The sequence below is a fragment of the Electrophorus electricus genome, chromosome 9, assembly GCF_041902795.1.
Source record: "Electrophorus electricus isolate QZ-2024a chromosome 9, ASM4190279v1, whole genome shotgun sequence".
Lineage (NCBI taxonomy): Eukaryota > Metazoa > Chordata > Actinopteri > Gymnotiformes > Gymnotidae > Electrophorus > Electrophorus electricus.
In genome coordinates this window covers 7,230,405-7,252,500 of record NC_137505.1, presented here as the reverse complement: position 1 = coordinate 7,252,500, position 22,096 = coordinate 7,230,405, and the positions used below count along the sequence as shown (strand labels likewise).

The window sequence follows — 22,096 nt, the reverse complement described above, 5'->3', positions numbered from 1 at the left end:
CTCTCTCTCTCTCTCTCTCTTTCTCTCTCTCTCTCTCTCTCCTCTCTCTCTCCTCTCTCTCTCTCTCTCTCTCTCTCTCTCTCTCTCTCTCTCTCTCTCATACACACACGCGCTGCTCCGAGTCGCTGGGACGGAAGCAGTCCCATCCCGCCACTAAATCAATGGAGCGTGTAATCCCCCCCCTACTCTCTAAACTGTGTTTGGCTCCCCCCCCCGAGAGCAGAAGCCACCTGCCCGCGCCCCATCTCCGCCCTCGCAGGGACCTGACCCTTGCCTTCCCGTCGGCTTGGCGGGAAGCAGAGCGGAAGACGAGGCGGCGTGTTTCCCCGAGAGAATGCGGCTGTTGCGGCTGGAGCTGTGGACACGGCTGCTGTTGATCTCTCCGCCCCCCCACCGGCCTGCCTCCTTCGATCTGCTGGTGCCCCCCCCCCCCCCCCGCGCCCCTGCGCCCCTGCGCCCGGCAGCCTTCCATCTGGAGCTGTGCCGTGGGCACCATCTGTCTGTGGTTCTGCTGGTAGACCACAGTTAGTGCAGCTCGTTGCCTGTGGTCTCTGGAGCCCCGGCCTTGATTTGAAGGCGGGCGCAGGCGCGACCGCACCATAGCTGCTCTCCGAGGGGAGTTTAGCTGCTCGCTTAAGCCTTCGTTTCTCACACGGTCTCCTGCTTTTCAGAGTGGCCGCTAGATTTGACGCTCGTGTCTAAAACGCTACTTAACGACTACTAACGCCTACGGTTATGTCTGATGTGTAGCAGCTGATAATAATTGATTATTATGTTGTGTATCTAATTCTTCCCGTTCATGACATACTACGAGACGTATTGTCAGGCCAGCGTCATCACGCCCTCTGAGTCTGATGTCCGCGGAGCTGGGCTATAACTTCCCGGGATTTTCCGAGGGTCGTTCTCCCTTCCACGTCGCGCACCCGCCGAGCCGTCATTTGCGAGCGCGGCGCCACTAGCTTCTCGCGCGCTTCCCGGCGCGCGGGCCATCCTGGATGTCGGGGAGAACTTGGCCGCGCGCGCCTTCTTCCAGCTACACGCGTAGCGTAACGGCCGTGTGATTAAACTCCGAGGCTTAGACCTGCCGCGTAACCTCTGGTGAACCTCAGGCTCCCGCGCGGACCACCGCTGGGTTAATAATTGCTAATTACTTTATTTTACCACTCTGACCTGCTTTCTGTTTTGTTTCTGTCTTTATTACTGTTCCATCTTTCTCTCTCTCTCTCTCTCTCTCTCTCTCTCTCTCTCTCTCTCTCTCTCTCTCTCTCTCTCTCTCTCTCTCTCTCTCTCTCCGCGCGTCCGCATCATGCAGGAACAGTATCGCGGCCTCTGCGGTTTGCGCGTACAACCTCAGTGCCATCATGCGGGCGTTCAGCGGACCCTTCCGCTCCCAGGAGAACCCACGTTCCACCTGGCTGCCCACGGCCAACCCCATTCCCAATTTCCAGGTATTCCGCTCATCTCCACTCCGTGCTCCCTCCTGCTCCCAGGCTGCCGGCACGCCGGGACCTACGCTGCCCCGGGATATCGCAGGAACTTTCTGCCGTGAGCCGACACTCATCCGTTGTTTATTGTCCTTGTCTCGGTTCACCATGACATCGGTGTGCCGTCCTGTCCCGCCAGTGTGGCACCATCGAGGACGAAGGGCCCAATGAGGGACTGACCGAGCGAAGCCTGCAAGACGCCCAGCGTCTGTACCTCATGAACGACGTGGTACAGCCCGTCTCCGTCGACCCGCTGGTGTGGCAGGACAGCGTGCGCTTTTCTAAGCTGGTGGTGGACATTGTCCAGGGTCTGGACACTTTGCATCATGTCATGTACATCGGTACAGGTGAGTGCGTCCAGGACAGCTCGGTCAGACATATACAGTCTTTTAAATGTACTCGGCAAGTCTGTGTTTAGACGTTTGCGTACCCTGTTAATGCATTCAGACAGTGATGTAATCCATCAGCCGCACAGTTGATTCTTTTTTACTCTCTCACCAGAATATGGGAGCATTCTGAAAGCTTTGGCAACCACCAATAAGAGTTTGCAAGGCTGCTATTTGGAGGAGATGCAGCTCCACCCCCCTGGGGTGCGTGAGCCAATCCTGAGCCTTCAGATTCTCCATGGCGACAGGACCCTTTTTGTGGGACTGAACAACCGAGTGCTAAAAATTCCTTTGGCGAGATGCTCGAGCTACGAAACGGAACAGTAAGTACGACTGGCAGCCCAAACACTCTCACGGCAACCAGGAGAAGCCAGAACAACCTGTACGGGGCCGCTGTGCCCCCACAGGGTCGCGCGGTAGTTAAAGTGCTCCGGGACATGACGCACGAGGCTCGCCTGCGCTCGGGCTGAGGGGTTTGGGTGACGGTGGCCCAGCTAGGACCGTTTGAAGAGCTAGCGTCACACTGCAGGGCCCCAGTGTGGATCTGGATCCAATCCTGTGACTGTTTTGTAACTGAAAATGCAATCTGGGTGTATTTATGGGTGACTGAAGCAGAGAAAGGAGCACACACACACACACACACACACACACACACACACACACAAACAAACAAACTGACAGACTCTACAAATTTTCAGACTATACAAATTTTATCATGAGTTTGGGTCACACAGACCCACCGGCTGACCAAGCTGGAGACAAAAACCATTCTCATTTCACAAAAGTGCAGAGCATGAATCCTCAGTGGAGTGTGAGGGACACCGCGGCTGTGTGTGTGTTCTGGGATGAATGAGATCATCGCAGATAGAGGAGCACGCTGAGCCCTCCCACTGAGGAGACGCCTGTTAGTGGCTGGAAACGCACCGGACTCCGAGTCCTGTCAGCGCATTTGATCTCCCTGCCTTTCAACACGGAGTACACACACACACACACGCACGCACAGAGGGGCTGACGGTGACATCACGCCTGATGGGTGCCAGGTCTATTTAAAACCCCGTATGAGCGGACACCCACAGAGGCCTTGAAGGACAGAGCAGGGTAAGCGAGTCCTAACCCTCTCCCGTTGATCTCTGTCAGGGGCAGCACGCAGCCGAACGCAGGCGAACACGGGCGGTCACGGGTTAACAGAGCTTCTCTCCTTTAGAACAACCCAAGCTAGCGGGGATCTTGACGCATCTGGACTGTCTGTCTGTCTGTCTGTCTGTCTGTCGTGCAGCATACACCTCCCACATGATACTCTGTAACGCATTAGACGCCGTGTCTTATAAGGAACCTGCGTTCTGGTTTTTCTTTCCTCATTACATGTCACTCCTGTGGCGTCCGTAGCCGCGGTTTCCCGCACGTCTTGGAGCGATCCGTGGCGGGACTTCCTCGTGTCAGGATCGGGAATAATCAGCTCGTATAAGATCTCCGGGAGCCTTCCTCCGGGAGTCTTCCTCCGGACCTTTCCTGTCTATTTAAAGTTGGTTAGTGTCAGTCAGCGACTAGGCTTCGTAAAGTTTGCAGAAGTACTTCGGGTTTCATACGAGTTTATTCATGAGCCGTTCCAGTATGGAAAAGTTGTTTTTTATAACTTTTATACAAGAAACATTTAGACCTGCACATGAACACTTTTTTTTTTTTTACAGATTATTACAGATTATCAGTCATTGCTGTTGGTGTTCTTGATTTAACCCTTGGGCTCTACCTGCTCAGAAGAGAATGGATTATGTCTTTCTCGTTGGTTTCTGACGTACCCTTTCTCAGTGTTTCCATGGCAGTGTTCTTGCTATAAGTGAAAGGCCACTTTAAAAGGGTTGAGCTACATGAGAGTTTTTAAAAGAAGAACTTGCACTACATAACAGGGGCAGAAAGTCTATTATCACTTTATCCTGATGATAACAAAGACCAGTTATTCTGAATCTAAATGGCAGAAACAGAACGTCAACCTTTTCAAGGGTGCGTGCAGCTCTAATTAACACCGGCTCTTCTGATATTCCCGCATACGGCCTCTTCTCGTTTTGAAAGGGAATTTTCTCCCTCGTTCTTTGCAGGAGGGGGCATTACATTTAGGGCATTTTGCTGACACTTTTATCCAAAGCAACTTATATTTATGACTGATTAAAACATGAGCAATTGAGGGTTCAGGGTCTTGCTTAGGAGCCCAACAGTGGCAGCTTGGCAGTGGTGGGACTTGAACCGACAACCTTCTGATTACAAGTCAAGTACATTAACCACTGAGACACCACTGCCTTCAGTTTACTATTAACTGTATTAGTGGCTCAATGCAAAGTGCCATCGCTGGCTGGAGTCTGCGGAATTACCTTTGACCTCTCGGTGATGCACTTCCTGCGAGCAGCCGCATCGATCTCGCTCACCGAGGGGGGTGCGCGGGTGTGTGTGTGTGTGTGTGTGTGTGTGTGTGTGTGTGCCATCTTAGCGATGAGCCCATGTTCCCCAGCCGGCGCGGCAGAACAAAGCGGGCTGCAAAGGCTCTGGTCGAACGAGAGCGACGGATTGGCCGGTTGGGTCTGGCTCCTGTGAGGGACACGTTCATTCCACCGGTGCTAATGGAACGTTTAAAAGGACGTTCGCTGTAAACGCTCCACCCCTGGAAACGGTCTAGATGATGTTTAATGTATTTGGCTGATGATGGCATTTAACGTGTACGGATGAGGAAGAGATGAGGGGTTTGTGTTTACATCTACTCGTAGTTTCACTTGAGGGCAGAGATAAACAGTAGGAATGTTCTGTTTTGTTTAGAAAACCACAAATGGTTTCTTACAGCCTTCTCTCGGGTTACGCGTCACCTCAGATGTGGCCGGCTTGTTTTCAGTTTGCTGAATTTGAGGAAAACGCCACGGTCCCCTGGCCGCAGAAACTCTTAGCGCGTTGGGTACACTGGATTGATTTGGAATGTCGCATGCATTCACTAACATTGGTGTCCGTCTCCAGAGAACAAAAATCCACCCTGCAGACTCTGGCCTGATCACGGCCCAGGACGAGAGCGGTTTTCACTGACTCATTTGGTGTAAGATTCACCCTAATCTGTGGCAAGGAACACGTGACCCACTGCAGTGTGTGGAAATACTCTCCTGTGATTGGCTCCCGCCTGCGATGGCCGGGGCAGGTCAGCGCGCCAGACCTGCGAGAGCGGAGCTTCACCGCTGGCGGGATTTACGGCTGCCGCCAGCTTGTCAGCGGCGTGCTAAAGAACCCGGCGGCCAGGAGCCGACAGCAGCGGCCGCGCTCCGGAGGGAGTGCGGGAGCAGGAGAGCAAGACATGGAGAGGAAAGGGAGTAATCAGAAAGCCGCGGCGTTTATTACCACCACGGAATGTTTGGCTTTTCACCGAGTTCCCACTGGCAGGATTCCAACATCGCAGCCATCTCTCTTTTTGCGCTGCCTGTCGGCCTCCGCTCAGACAGGCAATATGTCTTGACCCAGCTGCCCACCAGCTCTGAGAACTATTCCTCTCCTCCTGGGATGAGGTCATTAAAGGGAACGAGCCATTGCGCCGGTCTCCTGCCTTTCCCTTTCAGTATGGGCTGCTTCAGGGCCAGCAGAACCTCTGTCCTGTCCTCCAGCTTGGGTTTGTAGGACCAGCCAGGAACCAACCACCTTCCGGACACCTCCTGAGGACCCGAATGATACTTACGGTAATGACTCTCTGAGAGAGAAATAATATTGCTGTATGTAACAGTGGTGCGCCAGTGTTACAAAGGAGAGTGTTGCTGGACTCCAGCTCGACTACCCCGTCCTGAGACGTCCAGAGGACAGGATTATGGGACTGCCGATCAGGAGCAACTGTCGTGTTTACAGCGATGAGGGCGTGCTTTGCTGTTGAAGGGACGGTGTTTTTATAGGCCGCGGCGAGCGGACGAGATTTATCGCGTTTTGTCAGTCACCGTGGCGGACCGCTTTACGTGTTGGTTTATTCCTGCCCCGTGTGCTGTTTAAAATTTAACAGGCCATGTTTTGTGGGTCTGACTGCGATGTGGCGGGTGATCTGGACGCGGCGGTGAGTTACACAGCAGTGGGACTCGTGCTACTCGGAGGTCTGGCTCATGGCGTCCTGACGTTCCCTAAAGCTTCTCTTGTGATGACGTAGCACGAGCTCATGTTCTTCCCAGCCAGGCTCTCGGGGCAGGTTATTGCCGTGTCCTGCATGTCCAGTTGTCCTCACCTTTCAGCTCCTGCCCCTGGCCAAGCGGAAACAGGAGCAAGGTTGTGGGAACACGCACAGCGAGTCTGGGAGCCGGACGACGACCGCTGGCAGGTGGGCAGGTCCCCACGCCGTGCCGGTCTCCGCACCCCTGGACCAGTGCTGGAGAGCGGGTTTCTCCACTGTAATTAAGACCCGTGCCGACTTCTGGCTCAAACGGGTTCTGCTTGCAGGTCAGTGCCCCGAGGGCTTTCTCTCCGTGTTCGGTAACTGACGGTAATTGGGCCTTTCACACGACACGGACATCATTATTTTATGTCTTTCCCAAGATGCCCTTAATTGGCAGTAACCGCCCAGTTCTTCCATCTTTAAATTATGCCCTACCCATGCTAACTGCCAGCACGGCACAGGGAGTCCGTGTAAACAAGCGGGGGGCAATGGCCGTTGAATCCGAACCACGCGTGACCTGGAAGGGGGACACCCGGAATGCAGGAATCACCTCGGTTGGCGGACCCGCACTCGGAGCCAAGCTTCCAGCTCACGTCGTCGGACCTGGTCGTCCAAAGCGGCGATTGGATCCCCGTGGAATTTAGCATGCTTTACCCAGCCAGCGCTCACAAATCCAGCAGGGACGGTGAGACTTTATATGATTGTCCCACCTGTCGTGTGGGATATTCGCTGGCAGAAAATCCCTTGACTGCTAGCATGACGGAACTGTTGGCATTCTCTCTGTGCGTGGAGAAACAAATGATCCAGGCAAGAACTGATGAGAAGTTCAAAAGAGAGGAGTCGTGGGTGTGAGTGCAGGAGGACCGCTTCTGTCTGCACCACCTCCTCCACCCACAGCGATTATACCCCCGCACCCTTCAGAGGGGCTCATGCTTGCCAGCGGGAGCCATATTAGCACCGTACGCGTTTTCCTCACTGGCCGACTAGCCCAAACATGCCCTTTCAGTACAGAGGGACAATCGTGTGGACTGGGTGGTGGTACACATGATGGGTTTACTACAGTGGGTTTACCACGATGGGTTTACTACAGTGGGTTTAGTACAGTGAGTTTACTACAGTGAGTTTAGTACAGTGGGTTTACTACAGTGGGTTTAGAACAGTGGGTTTACCACAGTGAGTTTACCACAGTGAGTTTACTACAGTGGGTTTACCACCGGGGGTTTACTACAGTGGGTTTACCACAGTGGGTTTACCACAGTGAGTTTACCACCAGGGGTTTACTACAGTGGGTTTACCACAGTGGGTTTACCACCAGGGGTTTACTACAGTGAGTTTACCACCAGGGGTTTACTACAGTGGGTTTACCACAGTGAGTTTACCACCAGGGGTTTACTACAGTGGGTTTACTACAGTGGGTTTAGAACAGTGGGTTTACCACAGTGAGTTTAGTACAGTGGGATTACTACAGTGGGTTTACCACCGGGGGTTTACTACAGTGGGTTTACTACAGTGGGTTTAGTACAGTGAGTTTACTACAGTGAGTTTAGTACAGTGGGTTTACTACAGTGGGTTTAGAACAGTGGGTTTACCACAGTGAGTTTACCACAGTGAGTTTACTACAGTGGGTTTACCACCGGGGGTTTACTACAGTGGGTTTACCACAGTGGGTTTACCACAGTGAGTTTACCACCAGGGGTTTACTACAGTGGGTTTACCACAGTGGGTTTACCACCAGGGGTTTACTACAGTGAGTTTACCACCAGGGGTTTACTACAGTGGGTTTACCACAGTGAGTTTACCACCAGGGGTTTACTACAGTGGGTTTAGAACAGTGGGTTTACTACAGTGGGTTTACTACAGTGGGTTTACCACCAGGGGTTTACTACAGTGGGTTTACTACAGTGGGTTTACCACAGTGAGTTTAGTACAGTGGGATTACTACAGTGGGTTTACCACCGGGGGTTTACTACAGTGGGTTTAGTACAGTGAGTTTACTACAGTGAGTTTAGTACAGTGGGTTTACTACAGTGGGTTTAGAACAGTGGGTTTACCACAGTGAGTTTACCACAGTGAGTTTACTACAGTGGGTTTACCACCGGGGGTTTACTACAGTGGGTTTACCACAGTGGGTTTACCACAGTGAGTTTACCACCAGGGGTTTACTACAGTGGGTTTACCACAGTGGGTTTACCACCAGGGGTTTACCACAGTGAGTTTACCACCAGGGGTTTACTACAGTGGGTTTACCACAGTGAGTTTACCACCAGGGGTTTACCACAGTGGGTTTACTACAGTGGGTTTAGAACAGTGGGTTTACCACAGTGAGTTTAGTACAGTGGGATTACTACAGTGGGTTTACCACCGGGGGTTTACTACAGTGGGTTTACTACAGTGGGTTTAGTACAGTGAGTTTACTACAGTGAGTTTAGTACAGTGGGTTTACTACAGTGGGTTTAGAACAGTGGGTTTACCACAGTGAGTTTACCACAGTGAGTTTACTACAGTGGGTTTACCACCGGGGGTTTACTACAGTGGGTTTACCACAGTGGGTTTACCACAGTGAGTTTACCACCAGGGGTTTACTACAGTGGGTTTACCACAGTGGGTTTACCACCAGGGGTTTACTACAGTGAGTTTACCACCAGGGGTTTACTACAGTGGGTTTACCACAGTGAGTTTACCACCAGGGGTTTACTACAGTGGGTTTAGAACAGTGGGTTTACTACAGTGGGTTTACTACAGTGGGTTTACCACCAGGGGTTTACTACAGTGGGTTTACTACAGTGGGTTTACCACAGTGAGTTTAGTACAGTGGGATTACTACAGTGGGTTTACCACCGGGGGTTTACTACAGTGGGTTTAGTACAGTGAGTTTACTACAGTGAGTTTAGTACAGTGGGTTTACTACAGTGGGTTTAGAACAGTGGGTTTACCACAGTGAGTTTACCACAGTGAGTTTACTACAGTGGGTTTACCACCGGGGGTTTACTACAGTGGGTTTACCACAGTGGGTTTACCACAGTGAGTTTACCACCAGGGGTTTACTACAGTGGGTTTACCACAGTGGGTTTACCACCAGGGGTTTACTACAGTGAGTTTACCACCAGGGGTTTACTACAGTGGGTTTACCACAGTGAGTTTACCACCAGGGGTTTACTACAGTGGGTTTACTACAGTGGGTTTAGAACAGTGGGTTTAATACAGTGGGTTTACTACAGTGGGTTTACCACCAGGGGTTTACTACAGTGGGTTTACTACAGTGGGTTTACCACAGTGAGTTTAGTACAGTGGGATTACTACAGTGGGTTTACCACCGGGGGTTTACTACAGTGGGTTTACTACAGTGGGTTTAGTACAGTGAGTTTACTACAGTGAGTTTAGTACAGTGGGTTTACTACAGTGGGTTTAGAACAGTGGGTTTACCACAGTGAGTTTACCACAGTGAGTTTACTACAGTGGGTTTACCACCGGGGGTTTACTACAGTGGGTTTACCACAGTGGGTTTACCACAGTGAGTTTACCACCAGGGGTTTACTACAGTGGGTTTACCACAGTGGGTTTACCACCAGGGGTTTACTACAGTGAGTTTACCACCAGGGGTTTACTACAGTGGGTTTACCACAGTGAGTTTACCACCAGGGGTTTACTACAGTGGGTTTACTACAGTGGGTTTAGAACAGTGGGTTTACTACAGTGGGTTTACTACAGTGGGTTTACCACCAGGGGTTTACTACAGTGGGTTTACTACAGTGGGTTTACCACAGTGAGTTTAGTACAGTGGGATTACTACAGTGGGTTTACCACCGGGGGTTTACTACAGTGGGTTTAGTACAGTGAGTTTACTACAGTGAGATTAGTACAGTGGGTTTACTACAGTGGGTTTAGAACAGTGAGTTTACCACAGTGAGTTTACTACAGTGGGTTTACCACCGGGGGTTTACTACAGTGGGTTTACTACAGTGAGTTTACCACCAGGGGTTTACTACAGTGGGTTTACTACAGTGAGTTTACCACCAGGGGTTTACTACAGTGGGTTTACTACAGTGGGTTTACCACAGTGAGTTTAGTACAGTGGGATTACTACAGTGGGTTTACCACCGGGGGTTTACTACAGTGGGTTTACTACAGTGGGTTTAGTACAGTGAGTTTACTACAGTGAGTTTAGTACAGTGGGTTTACTACAGTGGGTTTAGAACAGTGGGTTTACCACAGTGAGTTTACCACAGTGAGTTTACTACAGTGGGTTTACCACCGGGGGTTTACTACAGTGGGTTTACCACAGTGGGTTTACCACAGTGAGTTTACCACCAGGGGTTTACTACAGTGGGTTTACCACAGTGGGTTTACCACCAGGGGTTTACTACAGTGAGTTTACCACCAGGGGTTTACTACAGTGGGTTTACCACAGTGAGTTTACCACCAGGGGTTTACTACAGTGGGTTTACTACAGTGGGTTTAGAACAGTGGGTTTACTACAGTGGGTTTACTACAGTGGGTTTACCACCAGGGGTTTACTACAGTGGGTTTACCACAGTGAGTTTAGTACAGTGGGATTACTACAGTGGGTTTACCACCGGGGGTTTACTACAGTGGGTTTAGTACAGTGAGTTTACTACAATGAGATTAGTACAGTGGGTTTACTACAGTGGGTTTAGAACAGTGAGTTTACCACAGTGAGTTTACTACAGTGGGTTTACCATCGGGGGTTTACTACAGTGGGTTTACCACAGTGAGTTTAGAACAGTGGGTTTACCACCAGGGGTTTACTACAGTGGGTTTACTACAGTGGGTTTACCACTGGGGGTTTACTACAGTGGGTTTACTACAGTGGGTTTACCACCAGGGGTTTACTACAGTGGGTTTACCACCAGGAGTTTACTACAGTGGGTTTACCACCAGGGGTTTACTACAGTGGGTTTACTACAGTGGGTTTACCACCAGGGGTTTACTACAGTGGGTTTACTACAGGGGGTTTACCACCAGGGGTTTACTACAGTGGGTTTACCACCAGGGGTTTACTACAGTGGGTTTACCACCAGGGGTTTACTAAAGTGGGTTTTCCACACTGGATTTAGTACAGTGGGTTTTCCACACTGGGTTTAGTGGGTTTTCCACACGGGGTTTACTACAGTGGGTTTTCCACACTGGATTTAGTACAGTGGGTTTTCCACACTGGATTTAGTACAGTGGGTTTTCCACACTGGGTTTAGTACAGTGGGTTTTCCACACTGGGTTTAGTACAGTGGGTTTTCCACACTGGGTTTAGTGGGTTTTCCACAGACGTTCCTCCCCTCCCCACCTCTCATGGCTCCATTAAGCCGTCTCAGGTTTAATTACACCTAACTAACTACACATAATTTTTTTTCCTCACCATCTTACAAATATTTAATCTCCATTTCCAAACGTTGCAGGGGTATGTCGGGTTAGATGGAGAGTCACTCTCAGGATTGGTGAACGTGGGTGTCACTGGTGACTGACAGTGAGGCAGCGTGCAGTGTAGTTTGGCTCATTTAACTGTCCGTATGCGTTCCACTTTCCGTCTGGAACTCTGTCTGTCTCCGTGTGTGTGTGTGCAGGAAGTGTTTGGATGCCAGGGACCCGTACTGTGGCTGGGACCGGAAACAACGTCGCTGCACCACGATCGAGGACAGTTCCAACATGAGCCAGTGGTTCCAGAACATCACAGCCTGCCCAGTAAGGGGCGGTCCTCGCCTTCAACGCACACACACACACACGCACACGCACACACACACACTCAATTACTCTGTCCTCACCCACGGCTTGCCCCGCTTCTTCCCAGACGGCCTGCCATGCCGTTTAGCAGCTGCTGGTGGGTCACATGGTTTATGACGTCACCTGAGCCAGCTGTTCGGCTGTTAATTAGCCGGCCTTTTCATGGTCATCTGGCTGGGGGGGTTGGAGGGTGTGCCGCCTCCATGACGCTCCGTTTCCCACCCTAGCTACGGAACCAAACCACGAATGGCGTCTACGGGCCCTGGACGCCGTGGCAACCATGCAGCCATGACGACGGCGATGGCACCAGTGCCTGCCTGTGCCGATCAAGGGTGTGTGACAGCCCCGCGCCCCGCTGCGGGGGCAAAACCTGCGAGGGTCCCACCATGGAGGTGGCCAACTGCTCGAGGTACTACGCCCATTTGACGCAGCGTACACTGGGCATATTTCGTAGTTCTAGGCACGCAAGATAAATTAGTCCTTCGTTAACCAGGGGATTCCATTACTAACAGAGAGGCAGAAAATACCAAAGCAAAAAGCCCAAAATAATATGCATTTATTAATGATCTAATAATCTACACAATTGTCTCGTTACCTAGACAGGTGGTAGTCTGTGTCTGAGCTCCGTGCCCTGAGAGAGGTTCATTTTACAGGCGTGGGTTACGCGATATTGCCATATTGCAAGGTGGCAAAGCTGAATGTTGTTTTTCACAGGAAGTGGGAAAGAAATGCCCAGGTAGTCTTACCAGGAACAGGGCGCTTAGTCACACTGCGGGAACGCTTCCCCGTCGGAGGAAGTGCGGCATCACGGTGTCCGTCTTCCTATGCCATGGCAACGCACTAGCCTCACTGGTTTGAACTGTCCCCCTGCAGGAACGGCGGCTGGACCCCGTGGTCGTCGTGGGGACACTGTAGCACCAGCTGCGAGATGGGCTTCGAGGTGCGCCAGCGGTCCTGCAACAACCCCTCGCCCCGACACGGCGGGCGCGTGTGCGTGGGTCAGGCCCGGGAGCAGAGGTGAGGGGTTGCCTTTGATGTTCTGTGTGATGGCCCCCCTCTGCTCTTCTGTGTCCTGATTGGTGGCACGATTCGCACCGCTGGATGCGAGTAACTTGAGACTCCTCCCCCTTCCCCCAGGTTCTGTAATGAGAAGGTGTCGTGTCCACAGCCTGTGTTCTGGTCGTCATGGTCACCCTGGTCCAAGTGCAGCACTCAGTGTGGTGGGGGGGTGCACTCTCGCTCCAGGAACTGTGAGAATGGAAACAACTGCCCAGGCTGCACACTGGTGTGTGATCCTACGCACGCACACACACACACAAACACAGATCATCACACTCAAACACACTTATTTCCATGCAAATACACAAACACACACACACACACACACACAGTTCCCTGGGGCTTAGCACACTCGGAATCTGTCTGTCTGCGATAACCTTTCTCTTCTCTCCTGGCACTGCACCTCACTTGCTGGCTGGACACTTCCCGTGGACATGGCATCGCCCCTGTTCCCCCGGCAACATCTCCACCTGCACACAAAGGCCATCGGCACTGTGGCAAACGCATGTCACCGCGCACAACCACCCAGATTAATTACGCTGAACGTGGGGCGTCCATGCCGCTGGGGCCAGACACACAGCAGTCCAGCACCGCACGAGCTCTCGGCCTCTCGAGTGGCAGTTAACTCACACATAATGGGATTTTATTAAAACTCAAATCAGATTTCCTCACAAGGTGATGAAGACGCCTCCTAAAAGAGCGTGTGGGAGAAAGAATGCGTGGGATTAAGCTGTCCAGTTACACCACCATCACTTACCTTGAGTGAGTCTCAGACGGGTCATAACCCCCTCCCGCGTGTCTCTCTTCCCACGCAGGAATACCAGACCTGCAACCTGGAGGCGTGTCCTGAGGTGAGGCGGAGCACGCCGTGGACACCATGGGTGCCGGTGAACGTGAGCGAGGGCGGCGCCAGGCAGGAGCAGCGTGTGCGCTACGTGTGCCGGGCGCAGCTGGCCGACCCCCATGACCTGCAGATCGGCAAGCGCAAGGTGGAGACGCGCGTGTGCCCCAGCGACGGCACCGTGGCTTGCGAGACTGACTGTGAGCGCACCTGGCTCTGCTACCACACACGCACGCGCACGCACGCACGCACACACGCACACACATACACACACACACACACACACTTACACACACACGCACTCACACACGCGCGCACACACACACACACACACACACACACACACACACGCACGCGCACACACACACACGCACACACGCACGCACACACACACACTCACACACGCACTCACACACGCGCGCACACACACACACACACACACACACCCACACACACACTTACACACACACACACACGCACTCACGCGCACACACACACGCACACACACACGCACGCACACACGCACGCACACACGCACGCACACACACACACAGGTACCACACACACACACTCACACAAGACACACACTCACACACGCGTCAGCAAAGCCAGCCTTCTCAAAGTGGCGCGCGACGCACCACGCTGATATCATCGTTTTTTAGGTAGCACACGGGTCCCCCGGGGAGAGACACGCACGGTGAGTGAGCAGAGCTCATGCGCTCTCACGTGCTCGCGCACCTGACTTCAGCAGAACGCAGAGTCCAGGGCCGACAGTAAACACGGATTCCATTTCCTGTGTCAAAAAGTGCTTGCGCGGTCATTGTCGCTCGGGGAGCGAGAGGACCCGCTCGGAAGCCCCGCGTGTGTGACGCACTGGAATGGAAGGGTTACAGGGTGAGGTTTGTAATTTAGCCCTTTAAAACGGAGCTTAACCTTGCCAGCAGAGGTCGGGTGTAACGCCAACGCTGACGTTAGCCTGTCGGGTCTTTATTCTGGTCTGCTGATTGGTGCAGAGAGCAGGTTCATCGTTCCCGTCTAGCCCCTCGCTGTGTTCAGCCGTTGACGCACGCGGGGATCTGTGCTCCACAGCTCTGGTAGACGAACTCCTCCGCATCCCCGGTGTCCGGCTCACGGGTTCCGGCTGGTCGTCGTGGGAGACGTGGTCTGCGTGCAGTCAGGAGTGTGCCAAAGGTTACCGCGTGCGCAAACGCACCTGCAGTGATGGCAAGACCTCCACACCTGTCTGCAGAGGATCAGCTGTTGAGTACCAGGACTGCAATCCCCAGTCCTGCCCAGGTAACACACACACACTACCTTTGTAGGGTGTTTCCATTGTCCAAATTTAGACAATATTTTTTTTGTCAAAAACAAAGTCTGTTTTCCCGCTCTGTTAGCATTAAATACATGATCTAAGTACATGACCCTAGACACACACACACACACACTCTCAAAGTCAGGTTGGCAGAACAGCGAACATTTTCCCAAATGGGAAAACAGCTGGTAAGTCCATTAGGAAGTGTCAAGTGGATTACCGATTTCATTAGCTAATGGATAGCTGAGGCTTTCCGGTGGGACCCAGAGCTGGTGTGGAGAGCCCTTCCTGCCCTGCTAGTGCCATCGCGGAGCGTTTCAGGCATCATACAACTTACAGATCGGATGACTAATTCAGACAGATCGGTATGAAACGCCTCAGTAATTCTCCTCTTCCCCTGATCACCGCTTTCTCGGCCTGAGTTTCAATGACTGGCCCTGAGCACGTGTTGAGACGGCACAGTACGTGGATTAGGCAGATGAGAGCAACGTTTAAGCTGGAGGCCAGGTCATATCAACAACCACCTGCCAAATAAATCTAAATCTAAATATTTATTTGTAACGATTGAGAGGAGCGAGATGAAGGATCCGAGGTGAGAATAAGTAGAGGAAACTGCGTGTTAGTCAGCGTTGCGTTAAGAGTTGCACGCCATGTTTGTGACTATGTCGACCCTTCCTCATGTTTACGGCTTGGGGTGTGTGCTTTGGCCCCTCCCTCTGTGTGTGTCGTGCGGCGGGGCTCACGGTGAGGGGCAGCTCCTCACAGCCCTGCAGGCCGTCACGGCCCAGTTTACCGCTGTAATCCTCCAGGGGAAATAGAGTTTTCCGCTGCCCCCTCGCACGGAGCTGATGAAACATCAGCAGTGGGTGGCAACAGCCTCTAAGCGGAAAGGAAGTAGCAAGAAAGCGAGACTTTTTCACTCAGGCAAGCGGGTGTCTGTGCAGATCCTATCCACCCGCCACCCGCCCTACGTGTGCTGCTTCTCCGGCTCCACCCCCCAGCAACCCCGAACCCTCTGATGTCCCCACAGCACGCGTTTGCTTGCCGTGTTTTGCTCTGTGGCTGTTTCTGACCCATGCCTCTGTCGTGTGTGTCGTCCGGTGTGCGTCCTGTGGTCGCGCTGCGTGTGTTCTGCGTCGCATCCCGTTGTCCCGTGCCTTCCCGCCTGCCTGATCGTCCTGTGCCTGTGTGTCTGCGTATGTGTGTGTCTGTGCGCGTGCGTGTCGTGTCGGTCTGTGCGTGCGTTTGGTCTGCACAGTGAAGGGCGCCTGGTCTTGCTGGTCGCCATGGTCGCAGTGTTCGGCGCCCTGTGGCGGCGGGCACTACCAGCGGACGCGTACGTGCAGCAGCCCGGCGCCGGCCCACGGAGGCGACATCTGCATCGGCCTGCATACAGAGGAGGCGCTGTGCAACACGCACACCTGCCAGGGTAAGATCCGCCCCCAGGGCTGCTGGCTCGGACCAACTGCTGCTAGCCAACTGTCTGGACTAGTCTATCCACGTAGAGCTCTCTGTCTGTATGCACAAGATCAGATCCCCGTTTGGTACCTGCCCACCCTGCTGTCTTCTTTCTGTCCATCCCTGCCTGTCTCATCGTAGCTAAGAAATGCGCCGTCTGTCCGAGTGGCGAAGCTTGACCGGCTAAGCAGACGATCATGATGGAACTGGGAGCAGAGACCTGTGAGAAACCATGTTAACACGTCAGAAACACGGCCCTACTCGGAGGTGTGACGCAGGTGCAGCCAGAACCAGGCCTTCACCATGCAAAAGCAGCACAACCTCTCTCTTAAGAAGCTTGAATATTAATGAGGCAAACCTGTCCTGAATCATGTGTGAATGGCACACGCTCCCCAAAACATAAACAAGAGCAGCTCTCTCGGCGTTAACGAGCACCGCGCCTCTCCCGTTTGTAGTCTGTTCATTTCATCCTCTTCTTCGCTCCTCGTGGCCGGAACGCCGTGTAAGAACCCAATTCTGCAACTTTTTTTGCTTGTTTGTTTTTACTGTCAATCAACAGGAAACCCTTGATGACAGAGAAAAGTAGTTTTTCTTCGCTACAGTATCGAAAGTCTGCAAAAAAAAAAAGCACACACACACCTGCACACACACACCTGCACATCCTGTTCAATCAGAGGCAAGTCTGACCCCCTCCTCCAGCTCTGCAGATGAAAGGCTCAGTTAGAGATGGCCTGCCAGGAGAACGTATCCCGAAGGCAGGGTGGCGTGCAGCGTGTAGATTAGGCCGCCTCAGCCCTCCAGGGCCACGGACCTTGGCTCTTAACCCCCCAACCCTCCCTCCACCAACACTCGATCGAGGCGATTCAACAGAGATGGACTAAACAATTATTACCCACACTGCTTAGCATCAGTCTTAAACGAGGAGGCCCTGGATTCCTCACATCAGTTAATTTCATTTAATTTCATTTAATCGGATCTCTCCGCAGGCTCTGGAATGTGGGTTCCCTGCGAGTCCCAAACGTGCCAACAGTGTAGAGACGACAAACAACACATTTATCTGTTTATTCAATTTGCCCAACAAACAGACGCGCACATACGTTTCCTTCCGAGTACCTCCCAGGCAAACATCTTGGGCCACGTCTGCTGCGAGAGTCTCCTTGGTGATCATTTGCGTCGGGGCCAGTGGGAAACGGCGCGCAAGCTCCCGTAGAGCTCGTTTGTGACGGCTTGTGTCCGCGCAGGAGGCTGGATGGCGTGGAGCGTGTGGTCAGCGTGCGACGACACGGGGCTTCAGGTGCGCACGCGAGCGTGTGGGTCGCACGGAACGCTGTGCACGGGTAACAGCACGGAGTACAGAGACTGCAACGAGATTCCAGGTGAGAGTTCAGCATCAACACGCATGCACGCCCACACACACACACACACACACACACACACACACACACACACACACACGGCCTTGTGTGCTTCTCCGATAAGGATTTTCCAAATCTCACTCATCCCTGCATGTTCTCAGAGGTCATTACCTTGACGGCAAATGAACGTGTTGCTTTTTAATTTGCTACTGTGTCTATTAAATGTTCATACATGGTTTTTTTAAGCCCCTTCCAAACATCATCACGCTGGCTGCGAGATAGATGAGCTGTAACGTGTGTTTACGTGCCCCGTTTCAGCTCTGCGGCCGTGCGAGGGGAAGACAGTTGTCCAGGTGGAGAACCGATCGCTTCCAGCGTGCGAGAACGCGAGTCAGCTGTGCAGAATACCAAGCGAATCCGACGCCCTAATTAATATTAATGTGATGTCACAGCGTTGGCTCACATCCAATTTCACTCCAATTTTGGGAGACGCTTTTGAAATCACAAGGTCTCCTGCACCGAGAGGATAGAGGGCAGTTTTTGTCACAAATTAATCAAGGAGATTTTGGCGTCTCAGTTAAAACAGTCTCCATCTGCTAGGGCGAAGCGTTCCATGTCTTGTACGTATCCGAGAGGTCTGGGATTATAATGGAGTCTTCTTGACTCAGTAGCAGCTGGGTGAACGTGAGATCTGATCACTGAACCTTATCTGCCTTACCACACATCTCTGTAAAGGATATGTACACTAGCCTGTGCTCTTTGCGATAATTAGTTTTGTAGGCATGAAATTGAAAATCTGTTTTTAAAAATAAATTAAAGAAACTAAAAAGAACAGAGGACATGTTAATCTGAATACTGCTGGGCTGTAAACGTGGAAGAACGCCTAATAATCTGATAAATCCTGGACATGCATGCTTTGGCTTGATTATCTCCTCTTGGACAAAGTACATGAGTTGGACCCTCAGCACAGGGGCCTGTCTCACCGCACAGGGGTCTATCATAGCACAGACGCCTGTCTCACCGCGCAGGGGCCTGTCTCACCGCGCAGGGGTCTATCATAGCACAGGGGCCTGTCTCACCGCACAGGGGTCTATCATAGCACAGGGGTCTGTCTCACCGCGCAGGGGTCTGTCTCACCGCGCAGGGGTCTGTCTCACCGCGCAGGGGTCTGTCTCACCGCGCAGGGGCCTGTCTCACCGCGCAGGGGCCTGTCTATCATAGCACAGGGGTCTATCATAGCACAGGGGCCTGTCTCACCACGCAGGGGCCTGTCTCACCGCGCAGGGGCCTGTCTCACCGCGCAGGGGTCTATCATAGCACAGGGGCCTGTCTCACCACACAGGGGCCTGTCTCACCACACAGGGGCCTGTCTCACCACACAGGGGCCTGTCTCACAGCGCAGGGGTCTGTCTCACAGCGCAGGGGTCTGTCTCTCTCTCTGTCTCACTGAGGTGCTGCTCACTTACTGTTGCTGCTCTGCTTGCCTTGTCCCAGTTCCAGGAACGTTGCTTTGCAGTGGAGTGAGCAGAGCACAGCAGTGATTGGCATTCTGGCTGCAACCCAAGAGAGAAGTGTGTGTGTGTGTGTGTGTGTGTGTGTGTGTGGTGGCATGTAACTGTGACTCTCTCTCCTCCTAGTGATCCTGCCAGCGTCTGGATATGACAGGGACCAGCAGTGTGGGGGTAAGTAAACACTTTTTTTTTTCCTGTTTAAAAAACAGCAGGACTGTTTTCAGGCCTGTGTGTGTGTGCATGCATGCTGGTAGATGTTTGCTGATATGGAGTTGTGCATGCGTTCATGTGCCTGCATATGTGCATGTGTGTGTGTCAGCGTACCAGCATGTGTGTGTGTGTGTGTGTATACACCCCCTCCTTCCGTGCAAACTGCCCTCACTGTCCCTTCCCTGAGCATCCACCCTGCCTTCTTGCCCTGCTGGCAACTCCACCTGCCCAGAAACTCCGCCCCAGCGGTGCTGTTTAGGCCCGAGAGGCCCGTCATGCCACGCTGGCTCCCGCGGGTAGCCTTGTTTCCCGGCGTCCCCGAAAAGCAGCACTCCCACACAGGCATTCCGGCCAATCAGAGCTGTGCGACACGAAGCGCTCTCCTCCCCTGCTCCAATCAGAGCGCTGCACATCGGCACAGACACTCTGACACTCCAGCACCTTCCTAGTGCTGCATCAGACACTATCATGACTCTAATGGACATACTGAGCTGATAATGATGAAGTAAACATGCCCCAGTGGGGTTTTTTGTTGTTGCTGCAGTTCTGATAGATCGACTGTTTCAGCTCAGGCTGAAAGGGAACAGTCTGTGAAAAAAGACCGAGAAAAAAAAGTTGTTTTCTAGATGTTTCCTTCATCCCATTAAGCGTATTTAACGCCAGTGGTTTTCATCCTCCCAGGGTTCACTCTGCTCCACCTGATAGCCACCGGCGTGTCGTGTTTCCTGGGCGCGGGGCTGTTGTCGTTCCTGGTGTACGTGTACTGCCAGCGCTTCCACAAGGCCTCGCAGGAATCGGACGTCATCCACCCAACCACACCCAACCACCTCAACTACAAGGGCAATGCTACGCCCAAGAACGAGAAGTACACTCCCATGGAGTTCAAGGTGAGCTCCGGCCTGAACGTCGAGAAGACGTCGGACTGTGCTTGCGAATGAAGCACGTCAAATTCTTTACCCACCTTTGGCAGAGGGGCGGATCAAATTTGAACTCTGCCTCCACAGCAGTTTTAGTCCACACCGAAAAATCCTTCATTCGCGTTGGGCTGTTCACCGGACTAAATTAGCCCGCCGTTAGCGTCTGGCCACGTGCGCAGGCTGCCCGCCGCCTCCGCTAGCGCTCAGATTACAGCCGTGCCTAATCCCGATCTCATTACAGAACTAGCTAGTGTAAGCGGCCAGTGCTCAGGACACATTATAGACACGTTATAGGGAAATAACCCGATAGTCATCCCACAACGACTAGAAACAGCTATTGTGTTTGTTCTATTTTTGTTCTAATTCTATTTTTACTTTACATTCAAGGCAGGGTTGGTTCACCAACACAAACATATGCTAAGGATATAGGATATATGCTAAAGGAAGACACAGCGTGAAATGTTTAATACATGACATAATCTCCTTCCTTCAGAGTGTGTGTAATGGCACGGAGCCAGTCTAACTAGACGGCGTTAGGTCTGTGTTGACTGTCTGGGGCAGGGGTAGTACTGGTTTTCCTTACAAAATGCCTACCTTGCATACTGGAAATATCTTGCATACTGGAAAATTGAAACAGTGTCACGTGGTTCTTTTAAGGGTTTGGTTTGTGTTTCCTAGGAAATACGGAGCCAAAGGTCCGTCCCTATCAGTCGCCCCCACACACCATCCTCAGGTAGCTGTGTGCTGGTACACACATGTTCCCATTTCGGGACACTGCTTCCAATACATTATTCCCGTTCCACAGTTTTTCCTCATTTTCCTCTTACTGCTCAACTCAGTGTTGCCTTGTACACTTCATTACTGTATCCTAACAGGCTTAATGCCTTAGATCCAGATCTTTCAGCAGTGCATCCTTCTGTTTTATCCCCTGTGTCTCCCCCATGATTTGGAACAAAGACCCCCACAGGCAGACAGAGACTTGCTTAGAAGGCGGAGACGGAAAGACATCAAACATCCATTAATAATGGCTTTTCCGGTGTTCCGGGACCGTTGTTTGTTTTGTGTGGCGTGCGAAGGCGGGGAGATGAGAGACACTTATCCGTCTTCCTCGTGACGCCTCACTTAGCAGCGGCGTGCCGCGCCCGTTGCGCCCGCTATCGCCAGCTCGTTATTAATGGCCTCCATTAGGCTCTGTAAGCAGCAGCCGGCCGGCGCGGCCCGGTCGCCCCGCGGCCAATTGTGACTGATCGCGGAGGCCGTCTAATTAGCAGCGCCCGTCTGGCCCCTCTGCAGCCCGTCTGCATCCACGGTGACCCATGCCCTGAGCCCCGCACCTCGCGCCAATCCGCCACCTCCGAGCGTGTTACACGTGACGCGAGCATTTGAAAAGGCACGCGGCAGCGGGCTGGGAGGGGACCGCAGGCCAGCCGCGCTCGGCGGCTCTCGACGGCAGCCATGACGAGCGGCATCTGCGGAGAGACGCGTTTTAATTAGACCAGCGACGCCTGCGTCGCAGAGCAGCGGCGAGAAGGCCCAGATGTTTATCCCGGGAGGTCCGGCTAGACGCGACTCCTGTCACGTCGCCGCTGATCCAACATCCCCCGTGCCATCTCCTGCGGCGCCGGGACAAGCGTGCGTTTGCTTCTGCGATTGGCTCTGATTGAAAGCTGTCACGAG

General features: G+C 52.7%; 1 protein-coding gene across 8 annotated transcripts in view; it reads left to right on the top strand.

Annotated features, from left to right (window-relative positions):
- Positions 1-22,096, top strand: part of sema5ba (sema domain, seven thrombospondin repeats (type 1 and type 1-like), transmembrane domain (TM) and short cytoplasmic domain, (semaphorin) 5Ba) — a 91,369-nt gene that overhangs the window by 65,910 nt on the left and 3,363 nt on the right. For 5 of the 8 annotated variants that reach the window (XM_027024401.3, XM_027024394.3, XM_027024399.3 and 2 more), the window contains 13 exons: positions 1,313-1,448; positions 1,624-1,831; positions 1,986-2,193; positions 11,600-11,717; positions 11,984-12,165; positions 12,630-12,773; positions 12,894-13,041; positions 13,631-13,856; positions 14,746-14,952; positions 16,227-16,397; positions 17,668-17,802; positions 19,419-19,463; positions 20,184-20,389. In XM_027024401.3, coding sequence (XP_026880202.3) covers positions 1,313-1,448; positions 1,624-1,831; positions 1,986-2,193; positions 11,600-11,717; positions 11,984-12,165; positions 12,630-12,773; positions 12,894-13,041; positions 13,631-13,856; positions 14,746-14,952; positions 16,227-16,397; positions 17,668-17,802; positions 19,419-19,463; positions 20,184-20,389 — 2,134 coding nt within the window. The other 3 variants (XM_027024403.3, XM_081720671.1, XM_027024405.3) reach the window with 3 other exon arrangements.